The 17792-nt window shown below is 40.1% G+C and overlaps 1 protein-coding gene across 5 annotated transcripts in view; it reads right to left on the reverse strand.

Moving 5' to 3' along the window:
• The window catches only part of TLK2 (tousled like kinase 2), a 110768-nt gene that overhangs the window by 61410 nt on the left and 31566 nt on the right, over positions 1 to 17792 (reverse strand). For 4 of the 5 annotated variants that reach the window (XM_081218556.1, XM_081218555.1, XM_081218559.1 and 1 more), the window contains exons 3-6: positions 10182 to 10253; positions 9169 to 9238; positions 8087 to 8130; positions 7264 to 7359 (exon numbers count right to left, since the gene is read on the reverse strand). In XM_081218556.1, coding sequence (XP_081074682.1) covers positions 7264 to 7359; positions 8087 to 8130; positions 9169 to 9238; positions 10182 to 10253 — 282 coding nt within the window. The remainder of the gene's footprint in view (positions 1 to 7263; positions 7360 to 8086; positions 8131 to 9168; positions 9239 to 10181; positions 10254 to 17792) is intronic. The other variant, XM_081218557.1, reaches the window with a different exon arrangement.

Below are 17792 nucleotides of genomic sequence, written 5' to 3' on the forward strand. Positions count from 1 at the left end.
AACCTCCCCTTAGAAAACAACTGTAAAGACAGGACAAAATATAAAAAAAAGATATTAAAAGCAATGAAAAGTTGATAAAACAGTAGGGGTCTGTCATGGCAAAACCTAAGGGAAACAAAGTCACATCTGCCCTAAGAGTACCTGCAGATCTTGAATTTCCATTTCTAGGGCACCATGTTGCCAACTGGATAGTCATAAGCCAAAGCCCACCCAGAGTAGGGGGTTCATTATGAAACCCTTCCCACTTTAGCTACACTTCCAAAGGGTTACAGCCTCAGGGAAAATGTAAGCCAGAAGAAATATTTCCCCTGCCCTCAGGGAGCTGCAGTGAAGTTGCCTTGGCCATGCAGCGGGTGGAGGCTCCCCTGAGAAATGTTAACATAATCGGAATCAATAATGCCTGGGTGGTTGAAAGAAAGAAACAAAATAAGCAAACCAAACAGACAAAATGCAAGCCATGAATTCAGTATTTTGTAGAGATGGGTAGAATCTCTAGGCACTTGAAAGAAGCAAATAAAAATTCTCCCTGGAGGAACATATCTTATTCTTGATCTCAAAGAAATTTCACAAATAATTTTTCAAGAACAATGAGCAGCACAAGGACAAAAAACCAAAAGTATAAAAGAAAGCAAGCCCTGGGCTTCCCTGGTGGCGCAGTGGTTGAGAGTCCGCCTGCCGATGCAGGGGACATGGGTTCGTGCCCCGGTCCGGGAGGATCCCACATGCCGCGGAGCAGCTGGGCCCGTGGGCCATGGCCGCTGAGCCTGCGCGTCCGGAGCCTGTGCTCCGCAACAGGAGAGGTCACAATAGTGAGAGGCCCGCGTACCGCAAAAAAAAAAAAAAAGTAAAGAAATAAGCCCTAAGCAACAACTAGGAAAAAGAGGAGACAGCAGAAACAGGTTCAAAAAAAACTTCAGGGCTTCCCTGGTGGCGCAGTGGTTGACAGTCCACCTGCCGATGCAGGGGACACGGGTTTGTGCCCCGGTCTGGGAAGATCTCACATGCCGCGGAGCGGCTGGGCCCGTGAACCACGGCTGCTGGGCCTGAGCGTCCGGAGCCTGTGCTCCACAACGGGAGAGGCCACAGCAGTGAGAGGCCCGCGCACTTCAAAAAAAAAAAAAAAAACAACAGCAACAACAAAAAAACCCTTCAAATACAAGAATTAACAGACAGGTTATAAAACAACTATGTCTACTAGATTAAAAAAATAAAAGACAAGTTTGAATATATCTGCAGGGAACATAAAATAACAAAAACTAAGAATTCAATAGGGCAAATTAGATACACCAAAACAGAGAATTTGGGAACTGAAAGGCAAGAACTATCCAGAATGGAGCATACAGAGACCAAAAGAAAAAGAAGTTAAGGGGCATGGTGATAAAGTGAGACAGTCTAACATACGGTTAACTGATATTTTATAGGTGGAGGAAAAAGGAACAGGGCCAAGATAATATCTGAAGACAATGGCAAATAATTATTCAGAAATGGTACAAGACACCAACCCACAAATACCAGAAGCCCAACAAATTACAAGAGAAAATAAAAGGATGCATCATAGTAAAACTGCAGAACACCACATATAAAAGTGTTAAAAGCAGCTGGGGATGGGGGGAAGCAGAGCAGATACTTTCAAAGAAATAACAAGTAAATGAAAACTGTTTTCTCAGTAGTAACAATGGGAACCAGAAGATGGTAATGATATACTCAATTGTGTGAAAAGATAAAAAATGCCCATCTAGAAATATACAGAGCATAAACATCTTTCAAGAATAAGGGCAAAATAAAGTTATTTCAGCAAACAAAAACCTAGAGAGTTAACCCCCAGCAGATAAACACTGTACTAAAAGAATACTAAAGGACCACTGAAGGCAGAAGGAAGTGACCGTAGAGTGGAAGGTGTAATATGTAAAATGGGAAGAAGTGCAAAGAGGTAAGTATATAGATAAATCTAAATGAACACTGACAGTGTAATAATGATGTTTTATGAGACTAAAAAAAAATTGGCAAAATATAAACCTACACCACCACCACCAAAGCAGTAGCACATAAATGGAATCAAGGTTATCATATATTTGGGAGGAGGGCAAAGATACTATTAACATCAAACTTTGGCATATTAAAGATACCTGTGGTAACTTCTAAGAGAAACAACACATAGGACCTACATACTAGTGGAGGAGAAAAATATGAAATAATTTTTTTTAATCCAAATGAAAACAAGGAATGAAAGAAAAAGTAACATAGGACAAGATAAACAGAAAATACATTAAAAGCTGGTATATTTAAAACCAATATAGGGGCTTCCCTGGTGGTGCAGTGTTTGAGAATCTGCCTGCCAATGCAGGGGACACAGGTTCGAGCCCTGGTCTGGGAAGATCCCACATGCCACGGAGCAACTGGGCCCGTGAGGCACAACTACTGAGCCTGCGCGTCTGGAGCCTGTGCTCTGCAACAAGAGAGGCCGCGATAGTGAGAGGCCCACGCGCCGCAATGAAGAATGGCCCCCGCTTGCCACAACTAGAGAAAGCCCTCACACAGAAACGAAGACCCAACACAGCTATAAATAAATAAATAAATAAATTTATTTTTTTAAAAAAAACCAATATAATGATAAGTTTATTAAATGTAAATAGGATAAATACTGAAGCTTAAAAAAGATTTTTTTTTTTTGGCCGTGCCGCACAGCTTGCAGTATCTTAGTTCCCCAACCAGCACTCGAACCTGGGCCCCAGCAGTAAAAGTGCCAAGTCCTAACCACTGGACCGCCAGGGAATTCCCTAAAAAAGATTTTAGACTGAATAAAGAAAAAAATTTCAACTATATGATATTTGTCAGATACGCTGAAAACAAAATAATGAAAAGTTGATAGTATAAAAATGGAAGTATTTACACCATACAGTGGTTTGGATATACTAAATATCAGATATACTGCATTTAGAGCAAAAAGTATCAGAAGAAATGAAGAGAATCACTTAGTAATACATAAAGCAAAAATATATATACAGGGGGAAACAAACTACTCCCACAATCATGAGAGTCATAAATATACCTCTCTTAGTAACTGACAGAACAAACAGCCAAAAGTCAGAATACAGAAGATCTAAACACTGTGATTAAATGCCATGTTTAACAAAATTATGGTAATGACAAAACTAAACTATTGTGTTTAGGTATGCATATGTGGTCACACTATAAGGAAAAGCAAATGATAATCACAAAAATTAGAACAGTGGTTGTTTCTAGGGTATTGGGAGGGGGTTGTGACCAGGGAAGGTTTCCAGGGTGCTGGAAATATTTTACTTTCTGACCTAAGTGATGATTACATGGAGTTAACCTCATAATGATTTCCTGGAAACATTTTTTGTGAAGGGTCAGATAGAAATATGTTAGGCTTTTCAGGTAACATATCATCTCTGTGATATATATTCTTCTTTGTCTATACAGCTCAAAAAATCTAAAAATCATTCTTAGCTTGCTAAGTGTGGGCTGTAGTTTACCAACGCCTGCATTAAAAGGCTCACGGTTTATGTACTTTCTTTTTTTTTTTTTTTTTTTGCGGTACGCGGGCCTCACACTGTCATGGCCTCTCCCGTTGCGGAGCACAGGCTCCGGACGCGCAGGCTCAGTGGCCATGGCTCACCGGCCCAGCCCCTCCGCGGCATGTGGGATCTTCTCGGACTGGGGCACGAACCCGTGTCCCCTGCATCGGCAGGTGGACTCTCAACCACTGCGCCACCAGGGAAGCCCTGTACTTTCTTGTATTTAATAAATAATATAAAAGAATCACTTGGGGGAAAAATGCTAAAGGAATTCTTTATCCATTCTTCCCTTTTGACAAATAGTCTTGAGCCCCCACGGTGTACCCAACACTGCTTTGGGTGTTAAGAAACTAAAAATTGAACAAGATATCTATTCCATGTGAAGGGTGGCGGGGGGGAATAGTTAAAATGATTGCATCTTTATGTAATAAATACTGTAAGAGATGGAAACAGCAGTAAATAAAACAAAATCCCTGCTCTCTTAGGATTAACATTCTGGTGGGAGAAGCTGGGCAATAGACTAATTGTATAGTTAAAAATTAAGATATGTAAATTATTAAATAAAAATACTAAAATTATACCACACAACGACAATGAATGATCTACAACAACACACAGTATGGATGAATCTCACAAAAGTAATGTTGAACGAAAGAAGCCAGACACAAGAGTATATACTGTATGATTCCTTTTATACAAAGTACAAAAACAAAAAAACCCACCTGTACTGTGAGAAGTCAGGATAGTGGCTATCCCCAGTGGCAGGGAGGGGGCTAATGACTGGAAGGGAGCATAAGGGGGTTTCTGGAGGGCCTGGCATTTTGTTTCTTGTACTGGTACACAGTTTGTGAAACTTCATCAAGCTGTAGACTTACATGTATACACTTCTATATGTATAAATATGAATCAATGAAAAAATTTACATATATATCAAAATTTAAATACATATGTCAGGTAGTAATAACAGAATTAAAGCAGGATTAGGGACAGAGTTACAAGGTGAGAGGGACTGATATTTAAAGAAGTTGGCCAGGAGAGACCTCTCTGATAAGGTCATTTTTGAGCAACAGCCTGATGAAGAGATTGCTAATCATGCTATTCCTGGAAGAGGGAATAGCAGGTACAAAGGCCGTGAAGCAAAAGAGTGCTTCACAATGTTCAAGGGACTTCAAGGAGGCCAGCATGGCTGGAGTGGTATGAGGGTGAGGGGGGAGCAGATGGAGTCAGGCGGATGTGGGGAGCAAAGATCATGTAGGAGCTTCTAGGCCATGTAAGCCCAGAACAGTCAGGACTAGTCCCTGGACAGTTTTGAGCAGGATCTGTCTTAATTTTTTCACAGAATCATTCTGGCTATTATACTGAAAATAGGTGAGACACAGGCAGAAACAGGGAGACCACTTTGGAGATTTAATGCAGAGAACCAAAAGAATAGAAAAGAGGTTGGGATTTGGGTATTTTTTTAAAAGAAAACAGGATTTATTGACAGGTTAGATACGGGGCATGAAGTTATGATCTGAAAAACTGGACAGAGTAAACTGTCATTTACCAGGACAGGGTAGACTGCAGGAAGAGCAGTTTGTTGTTGTTTTGCTAGTGAGCAAGAGTTCCTCTGTGGATGTTTTTAAGCTGTCCATTTAGTTATGTAAGTGGAAATGTCAAGTAGAGTTGTATATGTAATTTTCAGGGAAACCAGTGCCCAAGTAAAGGGCTGGCAAGTTCTTTCATCCTAAAATGCAGATATGGATAATGATACAAGTAACTTGGTAGATTTGGCACAGGTGCATGTGAAAGTTCTCTTCTGATTGTTTCTACTTTCTCAGGAAAATAAAAAAGTAAAGCCATCAGTTGAAATAGTAGAGGAGGAGGAAGTGTTGCTGGAGGCTTGCAGGAAATGACAAAAATATGAAATATTCATCTAGGAAAGGGAACTAACTATGGAAATATAATAGGACTGGCAGCAACTAGGGGGTTCATGAGGTTGGTGGTCATGAACTTAAAGTGAGATCCGTCAGCATGGGTATATGTGCTTTCCTCTAACCATGCTGAGCTGCTTATACAAGGAAAAGGTGGAAAATTAGATAACCAGGGATGAGTTTTTTCAGGCAGATGTGATGGAGACAGAGTGGGGAAAGGGAACTGAAGGGTATACACAAATCAGTAATTATAACAATGAAACACAGAATCTAAGTTAGAAGGATAAAGAGCTTCTCAGTGCAATGGAAAAAGGAAATTAAGGCTTGGTTCCTATTTTAACACCCAAGATATACTTAGATTTGCATAATAATGATGAGGCCCCACCACCATTCATACAGGTGGCAGAAATGTTTACAGATCATTGAATCGTCTCTTTTGTTTTCAGGTAAGACCTGACTTAAATGGACACATGATAGATGGGTGGTCACACTACTAAAAACCAAATGAAAAAAAAATCTTTTTCAGGAAGAGAAGAGTAATAGACAACAAAATTCTACAAATCATATTCATCCCAAATAGATAATTCTGCAATCTCATTTAACATTTTAAAACTTTAACTGGTTTAAAACTTAATAAAAATATAGATATAGGCCTCCTCGAAAGTTATCTAACAAACCTCAACCTAACCAAACAGATCTACACATCAAACATTCCTAAAATTTTTAAATATGACAAGGATGACAAAATAATAGCAAAAATTTCAAGTTGAATACATTTTCCTAAGTGCTTTAATAATTATAATCACCCTAATGAATGCATGTTTTCATGAAAGAGAAGAGGGGAAGGATATTTTAAAATACTTTAACAATACAGAAGACTACATCATTTAGGAAAAAAGTAGTATTAATCAACTCTGCTAAGGCAGAGAAAAGCAACTTTCCTAAACAGAGACCTAGGATGAAAAACTCCTGATCTCCCTTTTCCCTTGGATCCCACAGCAATACCTGAGGCATCAGCAGATATAATACACTCTTAAGTACAGAGTTCTTACCGGTATCAACAAATTATCCAAAGGCACTTGAGCAAATTAACACAAAACCCTACATTAGCTAGCTCAGGGATTCTCAACCTTGGCACTAGTGTCATTTTGGACTGGATCATTCTTTGTTGTGGCACCTGTCCTGTGCACTGTAAGATGTTTAACAGCATCCCTGGCCTCTGCCCAGTAAATGCCTATGGCATCCTTCCACTCACCCTCTATTTCTGACCAATAATTACTCCAACACTGCCAAATGTCCCCTGAGGGGACAAACTACCTCCGGTTGAGAACCACTAACTTGGCTATAATGTTTTTAAGAGTTTCAGATCTCACTTATAGGCAGAAAACAAACCTATCCCAAATTTGTGTAGCTTTAGCTTCTCTACTACATCACCGAGTAAGCCTTAAAAATAATTCAAATGCCAGGAACTGACCAAATTTTTTTTAAGGAATTTAGTTATAGGAACATTTAAGTCTGGCAAGGATAAAAATCTAATGTTTGGATTGGAAATCATTTCCTTGACAGAACAATGAGTTGCAGGCCTAGAAGTAATTTATTATACTGGGAGAAAAGGGTCAGCTCTTATAAAATGTAAATTTACTGATACAGATTTGAATCTAAGTTAAGTGATTCATAGGTAATGCTATGAACGTTTCTCCTTAATGCCTCATTCCCCTTGGGTAATTAAAGGAAGAGAAACTTTTGCTCTAGTGTTCCTGGGCTTCTTGTCTCCTACAACAGGTGTCAAATTTCTCCAGGTGAATGCTTACCGGTAAGGGATTGGATAAGGAATGTTGCGGTGAGGATCGTGCAACTGGTAGAACACTTCTGCCAGGGCTGGTTCCTGGCCCGCTTCCCCCAGCAAACTGGCCAACAGGGAAAAATGGATATGAATAATTCACAACAGTACTAGGCTTCAGATAAGGAGAGTAAAAGATTAATACACAAACAGGTCTTAATTATATACGGCCCCTTTAAGTCAATATATCTTATTCTAGAGAGAAAATGCCATATAAGTCAAATTCTGCTATCTTTTCAACGAGATTTTAAGGAGGAGCTCCAGCAGAAATGTACCAAGATATAAAGAAAACACGGCTAGAAAGCTGAAGGTACACATGGTTTTGAAAGGACATAAGAGAAGAATGTTTTCCCTTCTTGTCTCAAAATACACGAAGCAGGAATACAGTGGTACAGTGGATGTTAGTGTCTTCTTCAGTAACCACTAAGGATGCGTCAGTGAGCTTACTACAGGTTCCAGTGGACTAAAGGGAAGAGGACAAAACAAGAGTCCAAGTCATTTCACTTCAATCTTTGTAAGACACGAAACCTAGCCTGGCCAAGAGAAAAATCACCTCATTTGTGAATTTTTATATCATCACAGAAAAGACACATCATAAACAAATTTAAATTTAGGAAATCAGCAGCTGTTTCCTCTTATAGAGACGGGGCAGCATAGGGTTGATGAAGATGGGGAGGAAGGGGAGGAGAGCACAGTAAAGGCAATATATTCCTCTCTAAAGCCTTAAATGAACAAAAGGATTTAGGTTTTTTAAAAAATCACTATAGATTTCTTTTTCCAAAAATTTAACTTACCTCAAAGTAATCACTAATTTTATGTCCCCTAGGAGTGCCTTTCCCTGAAAATAAAACCAAAGTAAGTATAGTTTTTCCAGTAACACAAGTAAACCATCATTCGCTAAAGTGTACTATGTATTCAGTAACCGCCTATGTTGTTATCAATTCAAATGTTAAGCTTACTTTTAACAAATGAGCCAAAATACCTGTATCATAAGAACAGAAGACAGTTTCCTCCATAAAATAGAAGACAGTTTCCTCCACGAAATTAAAGACCGAAATAAGCAGTGAAAGAAAGACTTTTTCACAGCTCGCTTTCCTTTAAGATTCACTAATCTTTCTTTTACAAGTACACTAACAAAACTCATGCCACAACTGTGCATCAAAATAAAACTAAACTATAAACTACACCCCCAACTAAGAGGATAAAAAATTCAAAACAAATTCATCAGAACAAAAGGGTTTATTCTATTTCACAAAAAACTTTATGTGACCTTGTCACTTCGGGAAAATTTTCTCCCAAAAAAGTAAAAATTGATTTGCAGATTAAAAGAATATGGAAAAAAAAAAAGACTAGGGTGTCCATTTCTTGGAAGCCCTACCATTTCATTTATTCTTTCTTTAATTATTTACAGAAATTTGGCATTATTACCATCACATTTACAGATTTATTCCACTGGGCACCGATGTACAACTAAATAACTGACATGGAAGAAGGGTAGGTAAAAGGACAGCCTTGTGACTGAAACCATTTCTGCTTGCCTATTATTAACAAATCACTGATCTAGTGCAAGACATAGTTAAAACTCCAATGTAATCTCTTTTCTGTACAATAAATGCTTACTCTGAAGACAAACCCATGGCGAGAAGATCATTAACTTACAACAGGGAAAACCAGAGTCCCCAAAGAACTGACACTGTTTCATCAAGTGTGTATCAAATGGCAAGTCTATAATAAACAGCCTGATATTCCCTTAAGGAATAAAAATCTCCACTGTTAGGAATCCCTGTGCACAAACTAATTACTTAGTGTGAGCTGGAAATTTTCTATCTAAGTACATAAGAATCTAGTATTTTTACTGGTGTGAAATTATTACTACCTTGGCTAGTTTCATATGGTTCAGCTTTTCTTTTCCGGTTTCGCTGGTCATTCTGTTTTTTCTCAGGAGTCTGTTAAATATCATATACATCACAATTAGCATTTTGTTAAAATTTTCACATTATGAAAATTAGAGAGTATGTACAAAATATCAAATTTATAAGGGTATTTAACTTGCTCAGACAAGTCCTAAATGAGTGTCCTACTCTTAGAGCAGGGTCATGGAAAGAGTACAGGATCTGGAACCAAGCCACCTATACAATTTTTGGCAAACTGCTCAAAATATCAGAGCTTCAATTTACTTATCTGTAAATCAGGGTTGCTGCAAAGATTACATGAGCTATTTTACAAAGCACAAATGTAGTACAAGCATCTAGCATATAGTAGGCTCTCAGATAGCAGCTGTTACAATATTTCTACTTTTTTTTTGTTTGTTTTGGCCATGCCACTCGGCTTGCAGAATCTTACTTCCCCAACCAGGGATTGAACCCGGGCCTGGCACTGAAAGCGCCGAGTCCTAACCACTGGACCAGCAGGGAATGCCCACAATATTTCTACTTTAAAAGAGCTTAAATCTAATCCTTTTTTCCAAACAGGAAAGATATGCATAATCAACTGACTAATTTATTGAAAGTTTTATCTAAGTGCAAAGTAAGTGGTTACCTATCTATGCAGCTAGGTTGTATGCCTTAAAAAAAAAAAAACTTCAAATTTTCTTACTAAAGTCTGTCGGGCCACACTAACCCACTCTGTTGAAGTACCGAAAAATGCTAAAATTCAATGGCACCTAGGCTAATTCAGCTACAGCTGCAAACCTCTACCCTTTATTGATGGTTATTATTATCATAATAAAAACCCATCAAGGCCACATCACAACTGTACAACAAGCAAACAACTCAAAGGGGAGTCATTCACACAGACCCTAACAGGACCCCAGAGTTTGCAGTGCTATGGTTTAACCCAGACCAAAAGTGTGGGAATATGAGAAGTCTTGCAATGGATGTGGCTTCTTACCTCTACTTCTTTATCACTCAAGGACCCCACGCTGCACAAGCTCTGGTTGGAAGACTCACTATTGAGTGGCCCCTGAAAAGAAAAAAAAAAAAAGGAATCAAAAGAAACTAATTTAAGGATGACAGCAAAAATGAAGGAGAAGCCATTTGATTTTGATATCTAAGTCAGGTCAAAGAAGCCAAGAGTTAACTGCAACACCTCTGAGCCAACTTGAAAAGAACTCAATCAACCATATAGTACAGGGCCCTCATGTTAAAATTCTCTAGCTAATATTATTTTCATTTCCTTTATAAACTCTTAACTCGTGCAAATTTTCCCTTCTAGAGTACTTTCACATGTAGCAAGTTCATTCTTTAAGGAAAATAAGCAGGGGAAAATCAATTCTCTTGGCCTCTTGTATCACACAGGCAATATCTGAAAGTTGAGGTGTTAAGGGGTATGTCAAGGGTTCCTCATGAGGAGGCAGTCAGAGACCATAATGAAGGAAACACTTTTCCAAATCATGCTTTATTATTATTTTTTTTTCTGTACACGGGCCTCTCACTGTTGTGGCCTCTCCCGTTGCGGAGCACAGGCTCCGGATGCGCAGGCTCAGAAGCCATGGCTCACGGGCCTAGCTGCTCCGCGGCATGTGGGATCTTCCCACACCGGGGCATGAACCCGTGTCCCCTGCATCGGCAGGCGGACTCTCAACCACCGCGTCACCAGGGAAGCCCCCAAATCATGCTTTAAAAGAGGCATGACTGCTAGCTCAAAAAACAGTTACAAGAGATTGACTTCTCGCCTAATGGCGTGAGGATCTCTGCTAGCTCACTCCTCAGGGAAACTGATGCAAATTATTTTTAAAAACCACCATTCAAAGCCTCTGACAATGGTCCCTAAGGGCAAACAGCAAATGAAGAGACAACCATTCAATAAAATCTATGAAAATTCAGCCTGAAAGGTGAAAATCTGTGGTATTAGAACCAAGACCACTCTCCCCACCCCACCCCGCCCCCCCCTCTCAGCAAGGCTCCAGACTGCTGCAGCCAAGAGCACAAGGTCCCCTCTTCACCCAGCTCTCAGTCCAAGGGCTTTCTTCCTGGGAGGAGCAGGACTTCGGCCTTCTCAACCCGTCCCCAGCCTCCATTACTGAGGCTAAGTCCCAGGCAAGTACATCAAAGACAGGAGGCTCTCTTCTGCCCAACACCGACTTGTGGAACAGAGGCTCTGCCTTAGGCATGGTCCTGAGAATACTGGGACCCCAACAGCCCCCTCGCTCAGCTCATGAGACAGTGGTTCAACACCAGGACAGACAAGCTGCCGTGGTGCCCCATCTCCACATTCTACCTCCTGGCACTCAGTTCCTACAGCCTGAATGTCACTCACAGAAAAGTATTACTCACTGTCCCCACCCCCCAGCTCCAGAACCCTGGCTTAGATATTTTGCCAGGGGGAAAAGCTGGAACATGTAGTACCAAATCTTTTCCCAAAGGACTTGACTTCATTCCCAACAGAGTGTGGACAAGTTTAAATCTAAGGGAGGTTTGGTAAAAGGCAAGCGGAAAGAGATTCGTGTAATGAAGATACAGTCTAGACCGTAGGTCAGCTAGTTTGCAGGAGAGAATCAAGAAATAAGACACCAGGGAGGAGACCTCCTGGGGTCGGAACAAATAGCAAACATTGACCTCAGAAACTTTTCCTTCCAAGGAGCCCCAATTTGATTGGATTAGTTTGTAGAGGAATGTATGCCTCAGGGCACTGTTGAAAACAAGAGAGCAATCTGGACAACTAGTGTAGTTTAACAGCTGGGTTGGTCAGGAAAAGAGAGTCCTACTGAGTACCAGTCACCACAGGGTACCTGCAGGCTTACCTAAAGCCATGCCTCCCTGAGGAATACCATGAGGCTTAGCTCTGGGGGGATGGGTGGTAGAACAGACTTCACTAAAATAATCCAGCCAGTCACTAAACAAATAAACAAGCAAATAACAATAACAAGGCCCCAAAGAACAGGATGAGAAATCAGTACCCAGAGGTGCTACAATGTATCATCTAAAATGACCAATTTCCAACAAAAAATCATGAGGCATGCAAAGAAACAAACAAGTACGACCTATATACCAGGAAAAGAAAAAAAAAGCAGGCAAAAGAAACTGCCGGTGAGAATGACCAGATGCTGGATTTAACAGAAAAATATTTCAAAATAGCCATCCTAAATATGTTCACGGACCCAAAGGAAACAGTAACTAAATAAGTAGAGGAAAAGGGACTTCCCTGGTGGCGCAGTGGTTAAGAATCCACCTGCCAACGCAGGAGACACGGGTTCGAGCCCTGGTCCGGGAAGATCCCGCATGCCGCAGAGCAACTAAGTCCGAGCGCCACAACTACTGAGCCTATGCTCTAGAGCCCACGAGCCACAACTACTGAGCCCGCATGCCACAACTACTGAAGCCCGCGCGCCTAGAGCCCGTGCTCCGCAACAAGAGAATCCACTGCAATGAGAAGCCCATGCGCTGCAACGAAGAGTAGCCCCCGCTCACCGCAACTAAAGAAAGCCCACACAACAACGAAGATCCAATGCAGCCAAAAAGTTCCCTTAAAAAAAAAAAATAGGGGTAAATCCTCATGACCTCAAACTGGGCAAAGAATTCTTAGATATGACACTAAAAGTGCCAACAACGAAAGTAAAAAAAAAGATAAACTGGACTTTTTCAAAATTAAAAACGTTTACGGTTGAAAAGACACTATCAACAAAGAAAACCCACAAAAGAAGATATTTGCAAATCACACATCTGATAAGGTACTTGTATGCTGTATAAAGAACTCTTACAATTCAGAAATAAACAGATAACCCAATTTAAAATGGGCAAAAGGTCTAAACAGACATTTCTCCAAAGATGAGATACAAATGGCCAATAAGCACATGAATAGAAGCTCAACATCATTAGTCAATGGGGAAACACAAATCAAAACCAAAGTGGGGGGCTTCCCTGGTGGCGCAGTGGTTGAGAGTCCGCCTGCCGATGCAGGGGACACGGGTTCGTGCCCCGGTCTGGGAAGATCCCACATGCCGCAGAGCGGCTAGGCCCGTGAGCCATGGCTGCTGAGCCTGCGCGTCCGGAGCCTGTGCTCTGCAAGGGGAGAGGCCACAACAGTGAGAGGCCCGCCTACCGCAAAAAAAAAAAAAAAAAAAAAAAAAAAAAAAAAAAAACCAAAGTGGGGTACCACTTCACACCTACTAGGATGGCTAGATTCAAAAAGACAACAGGAAGTGCTGGCAAGAATGTGGAGAAACTGGAATCCTCACACCTCACACACTGCTGGTAGGAATGTAAAATAGTGCAGGTGCTTTCAAAAACTGTCAGGCAGTTCCTCAAACAATTAAACACAGAGTTACATATGACCCGGAATGCTACTCCTAGGTACATGCTGAAAAGAAATAAAAACATGTACACACACAAACCTGGACACAAATCTTTACAGCAGCATTACTCACAAAAGCCAAAAGGTGGAAACAATCCAGATATCCATCAACTAATAAATGGATACACAAAATACGGTATATTCATACAATGGAATATTACTTGACCATAAAAAGGAATCAAGCAGTGATACATGCTACAAGATAAACAAACCTTGGAAACATTTTGCTGAGTAAAAGAAGCCAGTCACAACAGACCACATATCAAATGACTCCACTCATGTGAAAATCCAGAATAGGGAAATCTAAGACAAACAGAAAGTAAACAGTAGTTGCTTAGGGGAGGAGTTGGAGAACATGGGGGTCATAGCTAAAGGGTATGGGGTTTCTTTTTGAGGTGATAAAAATATTCTAAAACTGTGTTGATGGTTGTATGTATCTGTGAATATACTAAAAACCAATGAATTGTGTAATTTAAATGGGTGAATTGTATGGAATATGAATTACATCTCAATAAGGCTGTTAAAAAAACAACAGTTACTAGGCTTAGCGTCAGAAATAATTTACATTCCTTTAAGGGTGTATTAAGTTTTCTTTTCACTGTGTCCTTAAAGCAGTATTTTTAAACTGTAATCAACACAATATACCAGAGAGCTTCATAGATACTTGTGAAACTGCAAATAAAAAAAATAAAGTGAAACTAGGGATAAGAAATAAAATCAAATCATGTATTCCCAGTGACATAAATCAACAAAGGACTTATTCCTTTAAAGATATAATAAGAGTTCCATGATGTTTTAATTGAAAAAAAAGAGCTTTATTTACATAAGAATTCTAGAATAACTTAAATTGAATCTTTCTATGCCTAAATTCTTAAAATATTCCATTTGTGAATTATCTTTATTGTAACCATTATGAAGTATTCCCACCCCCCGTATAGTAATAAAACCGTACACTATATTTTAACTATCCACTTTACCCACCAACTATCCCTCATTTTCTTTTTTTTTATAAATTAATTTATTTTATTTATTTATTTTTGGCTGCGTTGGGTCTTCGTTGCTGTGCGGGGCTTTCTCTAGTTGCAGGGAGCAGGGGAGGCTCTACGTTATGGTGTGCAGGCTTCTCATTGCAGTGGCTTCTCTTGTTGCGGAGCACAGGCTCTAGGTATGTGGGCTTCAGTAGTTGTGGCACATAGGCTCAGTAGTTGTGGCTCATGGACTCTAGAGCGCAGGCTCAGCAGTTGTGGCGCACGGACTTAGTTGCTCCACGGCATGTGGGATCTTCCCAGACCAGGGCTTGAACCCGTGTCCCCTGCATTGGCAGGCGGATTCTTAACCACTGTGCCACCAGGGAAGCCCTATCCCTCATTTTCAAAAGGAAATGGCGGGGCTTCACTCATCACACTTGCCATTTCCTTTTTTTTTTTTTTTATAAATTTATTTTATTTCATTTATTTTTGGCTGTGTTGGGTCTTTGCTGCTGTGTGTGGGTTTTTCTCTATTTGCGGCGAGTGGTGGCTACTCCCCGCCGCAGTACATGGGATCCTCACTGCGGTGGCTTCTCCCGTTGTGCAGCACAGGCTCCAGTAGTTGTGGCAAGAGAGAACTGAAGAACCTATTTTTTATTACCAATTACTGATAATGACATAAACTGTAAAGTGTGCATAACAGTGGTGTACATTGTAGTGTTTGAAATATCAATGCAAGACGCACAAGGATCCTTGTGGTTTCTTGGGTATGCGTGTCTAACGAAAAGAAAAAAAGGATTAAGAATTACTTAATCCTGCCTTTCCCCATCCTTTTCTGATGCACAGCATCCCAAATTATTAAAAAATCATTAGATTAAATTTAATTAGCAGGGATAAATGACATACATTCCCTGTTCTAAAACAGCTTACTGTCTAGTAAGGGAGCTAACCAAAGGCTTTTAGGCAAACAATGTTATCTTTCAAAAATGTCACTATCATTAAAAAACAAAAAAGGCAGAAAAAAACTGAACTAAATTACATGAGGACAAAAAGCCACGACTAAATTCAATGTATGATCCTTGATTTGACTCTGGATAGCAAAACAGAGCAAAACCAACAAAGGACATTACTGGGACAAAGGCAGAAACTGAATATGGACTATACTAGATAATTAAGTTCCAATCTATTATTATCAGTCCTTCAATTGTAAATTTTCCTATTTGTTGCATCTTTTTACTAAGGTGCTTTATAAGTTTTGTATGAGTTCATATTCAGCTTTGGGGGAGTTCTCTACATTTCAGGGGTTAAGAAGCAGTCAGTCCCAAGGGAAGTTTAATGGTCACCTCTGCCAGTGCCCTACAACATTCATCAGTTCCAAACATATTTATACATTAGCTTTCCTGCCCAGGATTTCCACACAAAATTGGAGTTTCCATTTCTCGTGGCTTTTAACAGCCACAATCCAAAGTTAGGCAGCTCACTTCCATCCTATGTCCTGGACTGGTGGGCAGTTTTACTAGTCTTTTTTTTTTTTGGTACGCAGGCCTCTCACTGTTGTGGCCTCTCCCGTTGCGGAACACAGGTTCCGGACGCGCAGGCTCAGCGGCCATGGCTCACGGGCCCAGCCGCTCCGCGGCATGTGGGATCTTCCCGGACTGGGGCACGAACCCGTGTCCCCTGCATCGGCAGGCAGACTCTCAACCACTGCGCCACCAGGGAAGCCCTACTAGTCTTAATTCATAGACAGGTTTGCCCCTTCCCAATTCCCAGCCTTATACAGTTCCAGTTCAAGCCTTTGGTCTCAATTACTACCCCCAGGAGGAAATTAACCCCAAAGGCATAAAAGCTTATGGGTTACCAAAGTTTAACTCCCATTCACCACCGTGACATCTTCGTCTTCATCTCCCAAGTTAAAATAACTGGGATTCAATTTTTCCTATTTTTCTGATACTGCTGACATTCAGGAATTATATAATTTTCATATACTTCATTTAGCCAGTTATCCTTTCTAATCATCTCGCAGTTTGTTCCTCTTGAGTTTGTTGTCTAGATATAAATCATAGCATTTATAAATAATAAGCTTATACATTCCTTTCCGTAATTTATATCTCTTATTTGTTTCATATTTTACTGCTTTGAATAAAACATAAATAATCACCATAAAGAACACTGTTTTGTTCTTCTTTTTTCAAGGTGGCTCCTCTAGTGCTTTACCATTAAAAACTGTAATAAGACTGCAAAGAGCCAAAACAATCTTTTAAGAGTTAGAGTTGGAGGTCTCCCACTTCCACTTATTACAAAGCTACAGTAATCAAAACAGTATGGCACTGGCATGAAGATAGACATACAGACAAAGGATATAGCATGTTCTTAGATTGGAAGAATCAATATTGTCAAAGGAGTAGCAGGAGAGAGTCTTGTTGAAGCAGTTCTGCATCTTGATCGTGGTAGTGGATACAATAAGCTACACAAGTGATAAAATTTCACAGAAGTACATGTACACACACACACACACAAATGATGTGCATATACATGAAATCTGAATGAGTTCTGTGGATTTCACCAATGTCAATTTCCTGATTTTAATATTGTACTATAATTACATGAGGTGCTCACATTGGGAGAGAAGGGGTACATGGAACCTCCCTGTACATTGTTTTTTGCAACTTCCTTTGAATCTAGAAGTACTTTAAAGTTTTTAATATATTATTTATTTTACTTTTTGCTATTTATTTATTACTAATGTGAATTCTATAACTACTTGCTATAGTTAAGAAATGATAATGGTAAACAATACTTAGGTAGTGCTTGCTACACGGTCAGGTATTCTATATTAGCACATTTAATCCTCCTAACAACCTGTAATGGGCTCAACTGTGTCTTCCTCAAATTTATATGTTGAAGTCCTAACCCCCAAAACCTCAGAATGTATTTGGAGACAGGGCCTTTGAAGAGGTAACTAAGCTAAAATGTGTCATTAAGGTGGACCCTAATACAATACGACTGATGTCCTTATACAAAGTGGAAATTAGGACATAGAGGCACCAGACATGCACGCACACAGAGGAAAGACCATATGAGGACACAGCAAGAAGGTGGCCATCTGCAAGCCAAGGAGAGATGGCCATCTGCAAGCCAAGGAGAGAAAGCCTCAAAAGCAATCAGTCCTACTGACATCCTGATCTTGAACTTCCAGCCTCCAGAACTGTGAGAAAATAAATTTCCGTTGTTTAAGCCGCCC

The sequence above is a fragment of the Mesoplodon bidens genome (assembly GCF_964165515.1).
Source record: "Mesoplodon bidens genome assembly, chromosome: 19".
Taxonomy (NCBI): domain Eukaryota; kingdom Metazoa; phylum Chordata; class Mammalia; order Artiodactyla; family Ziphiidae; genus Mesoplodon; species Mesoplodon bidens.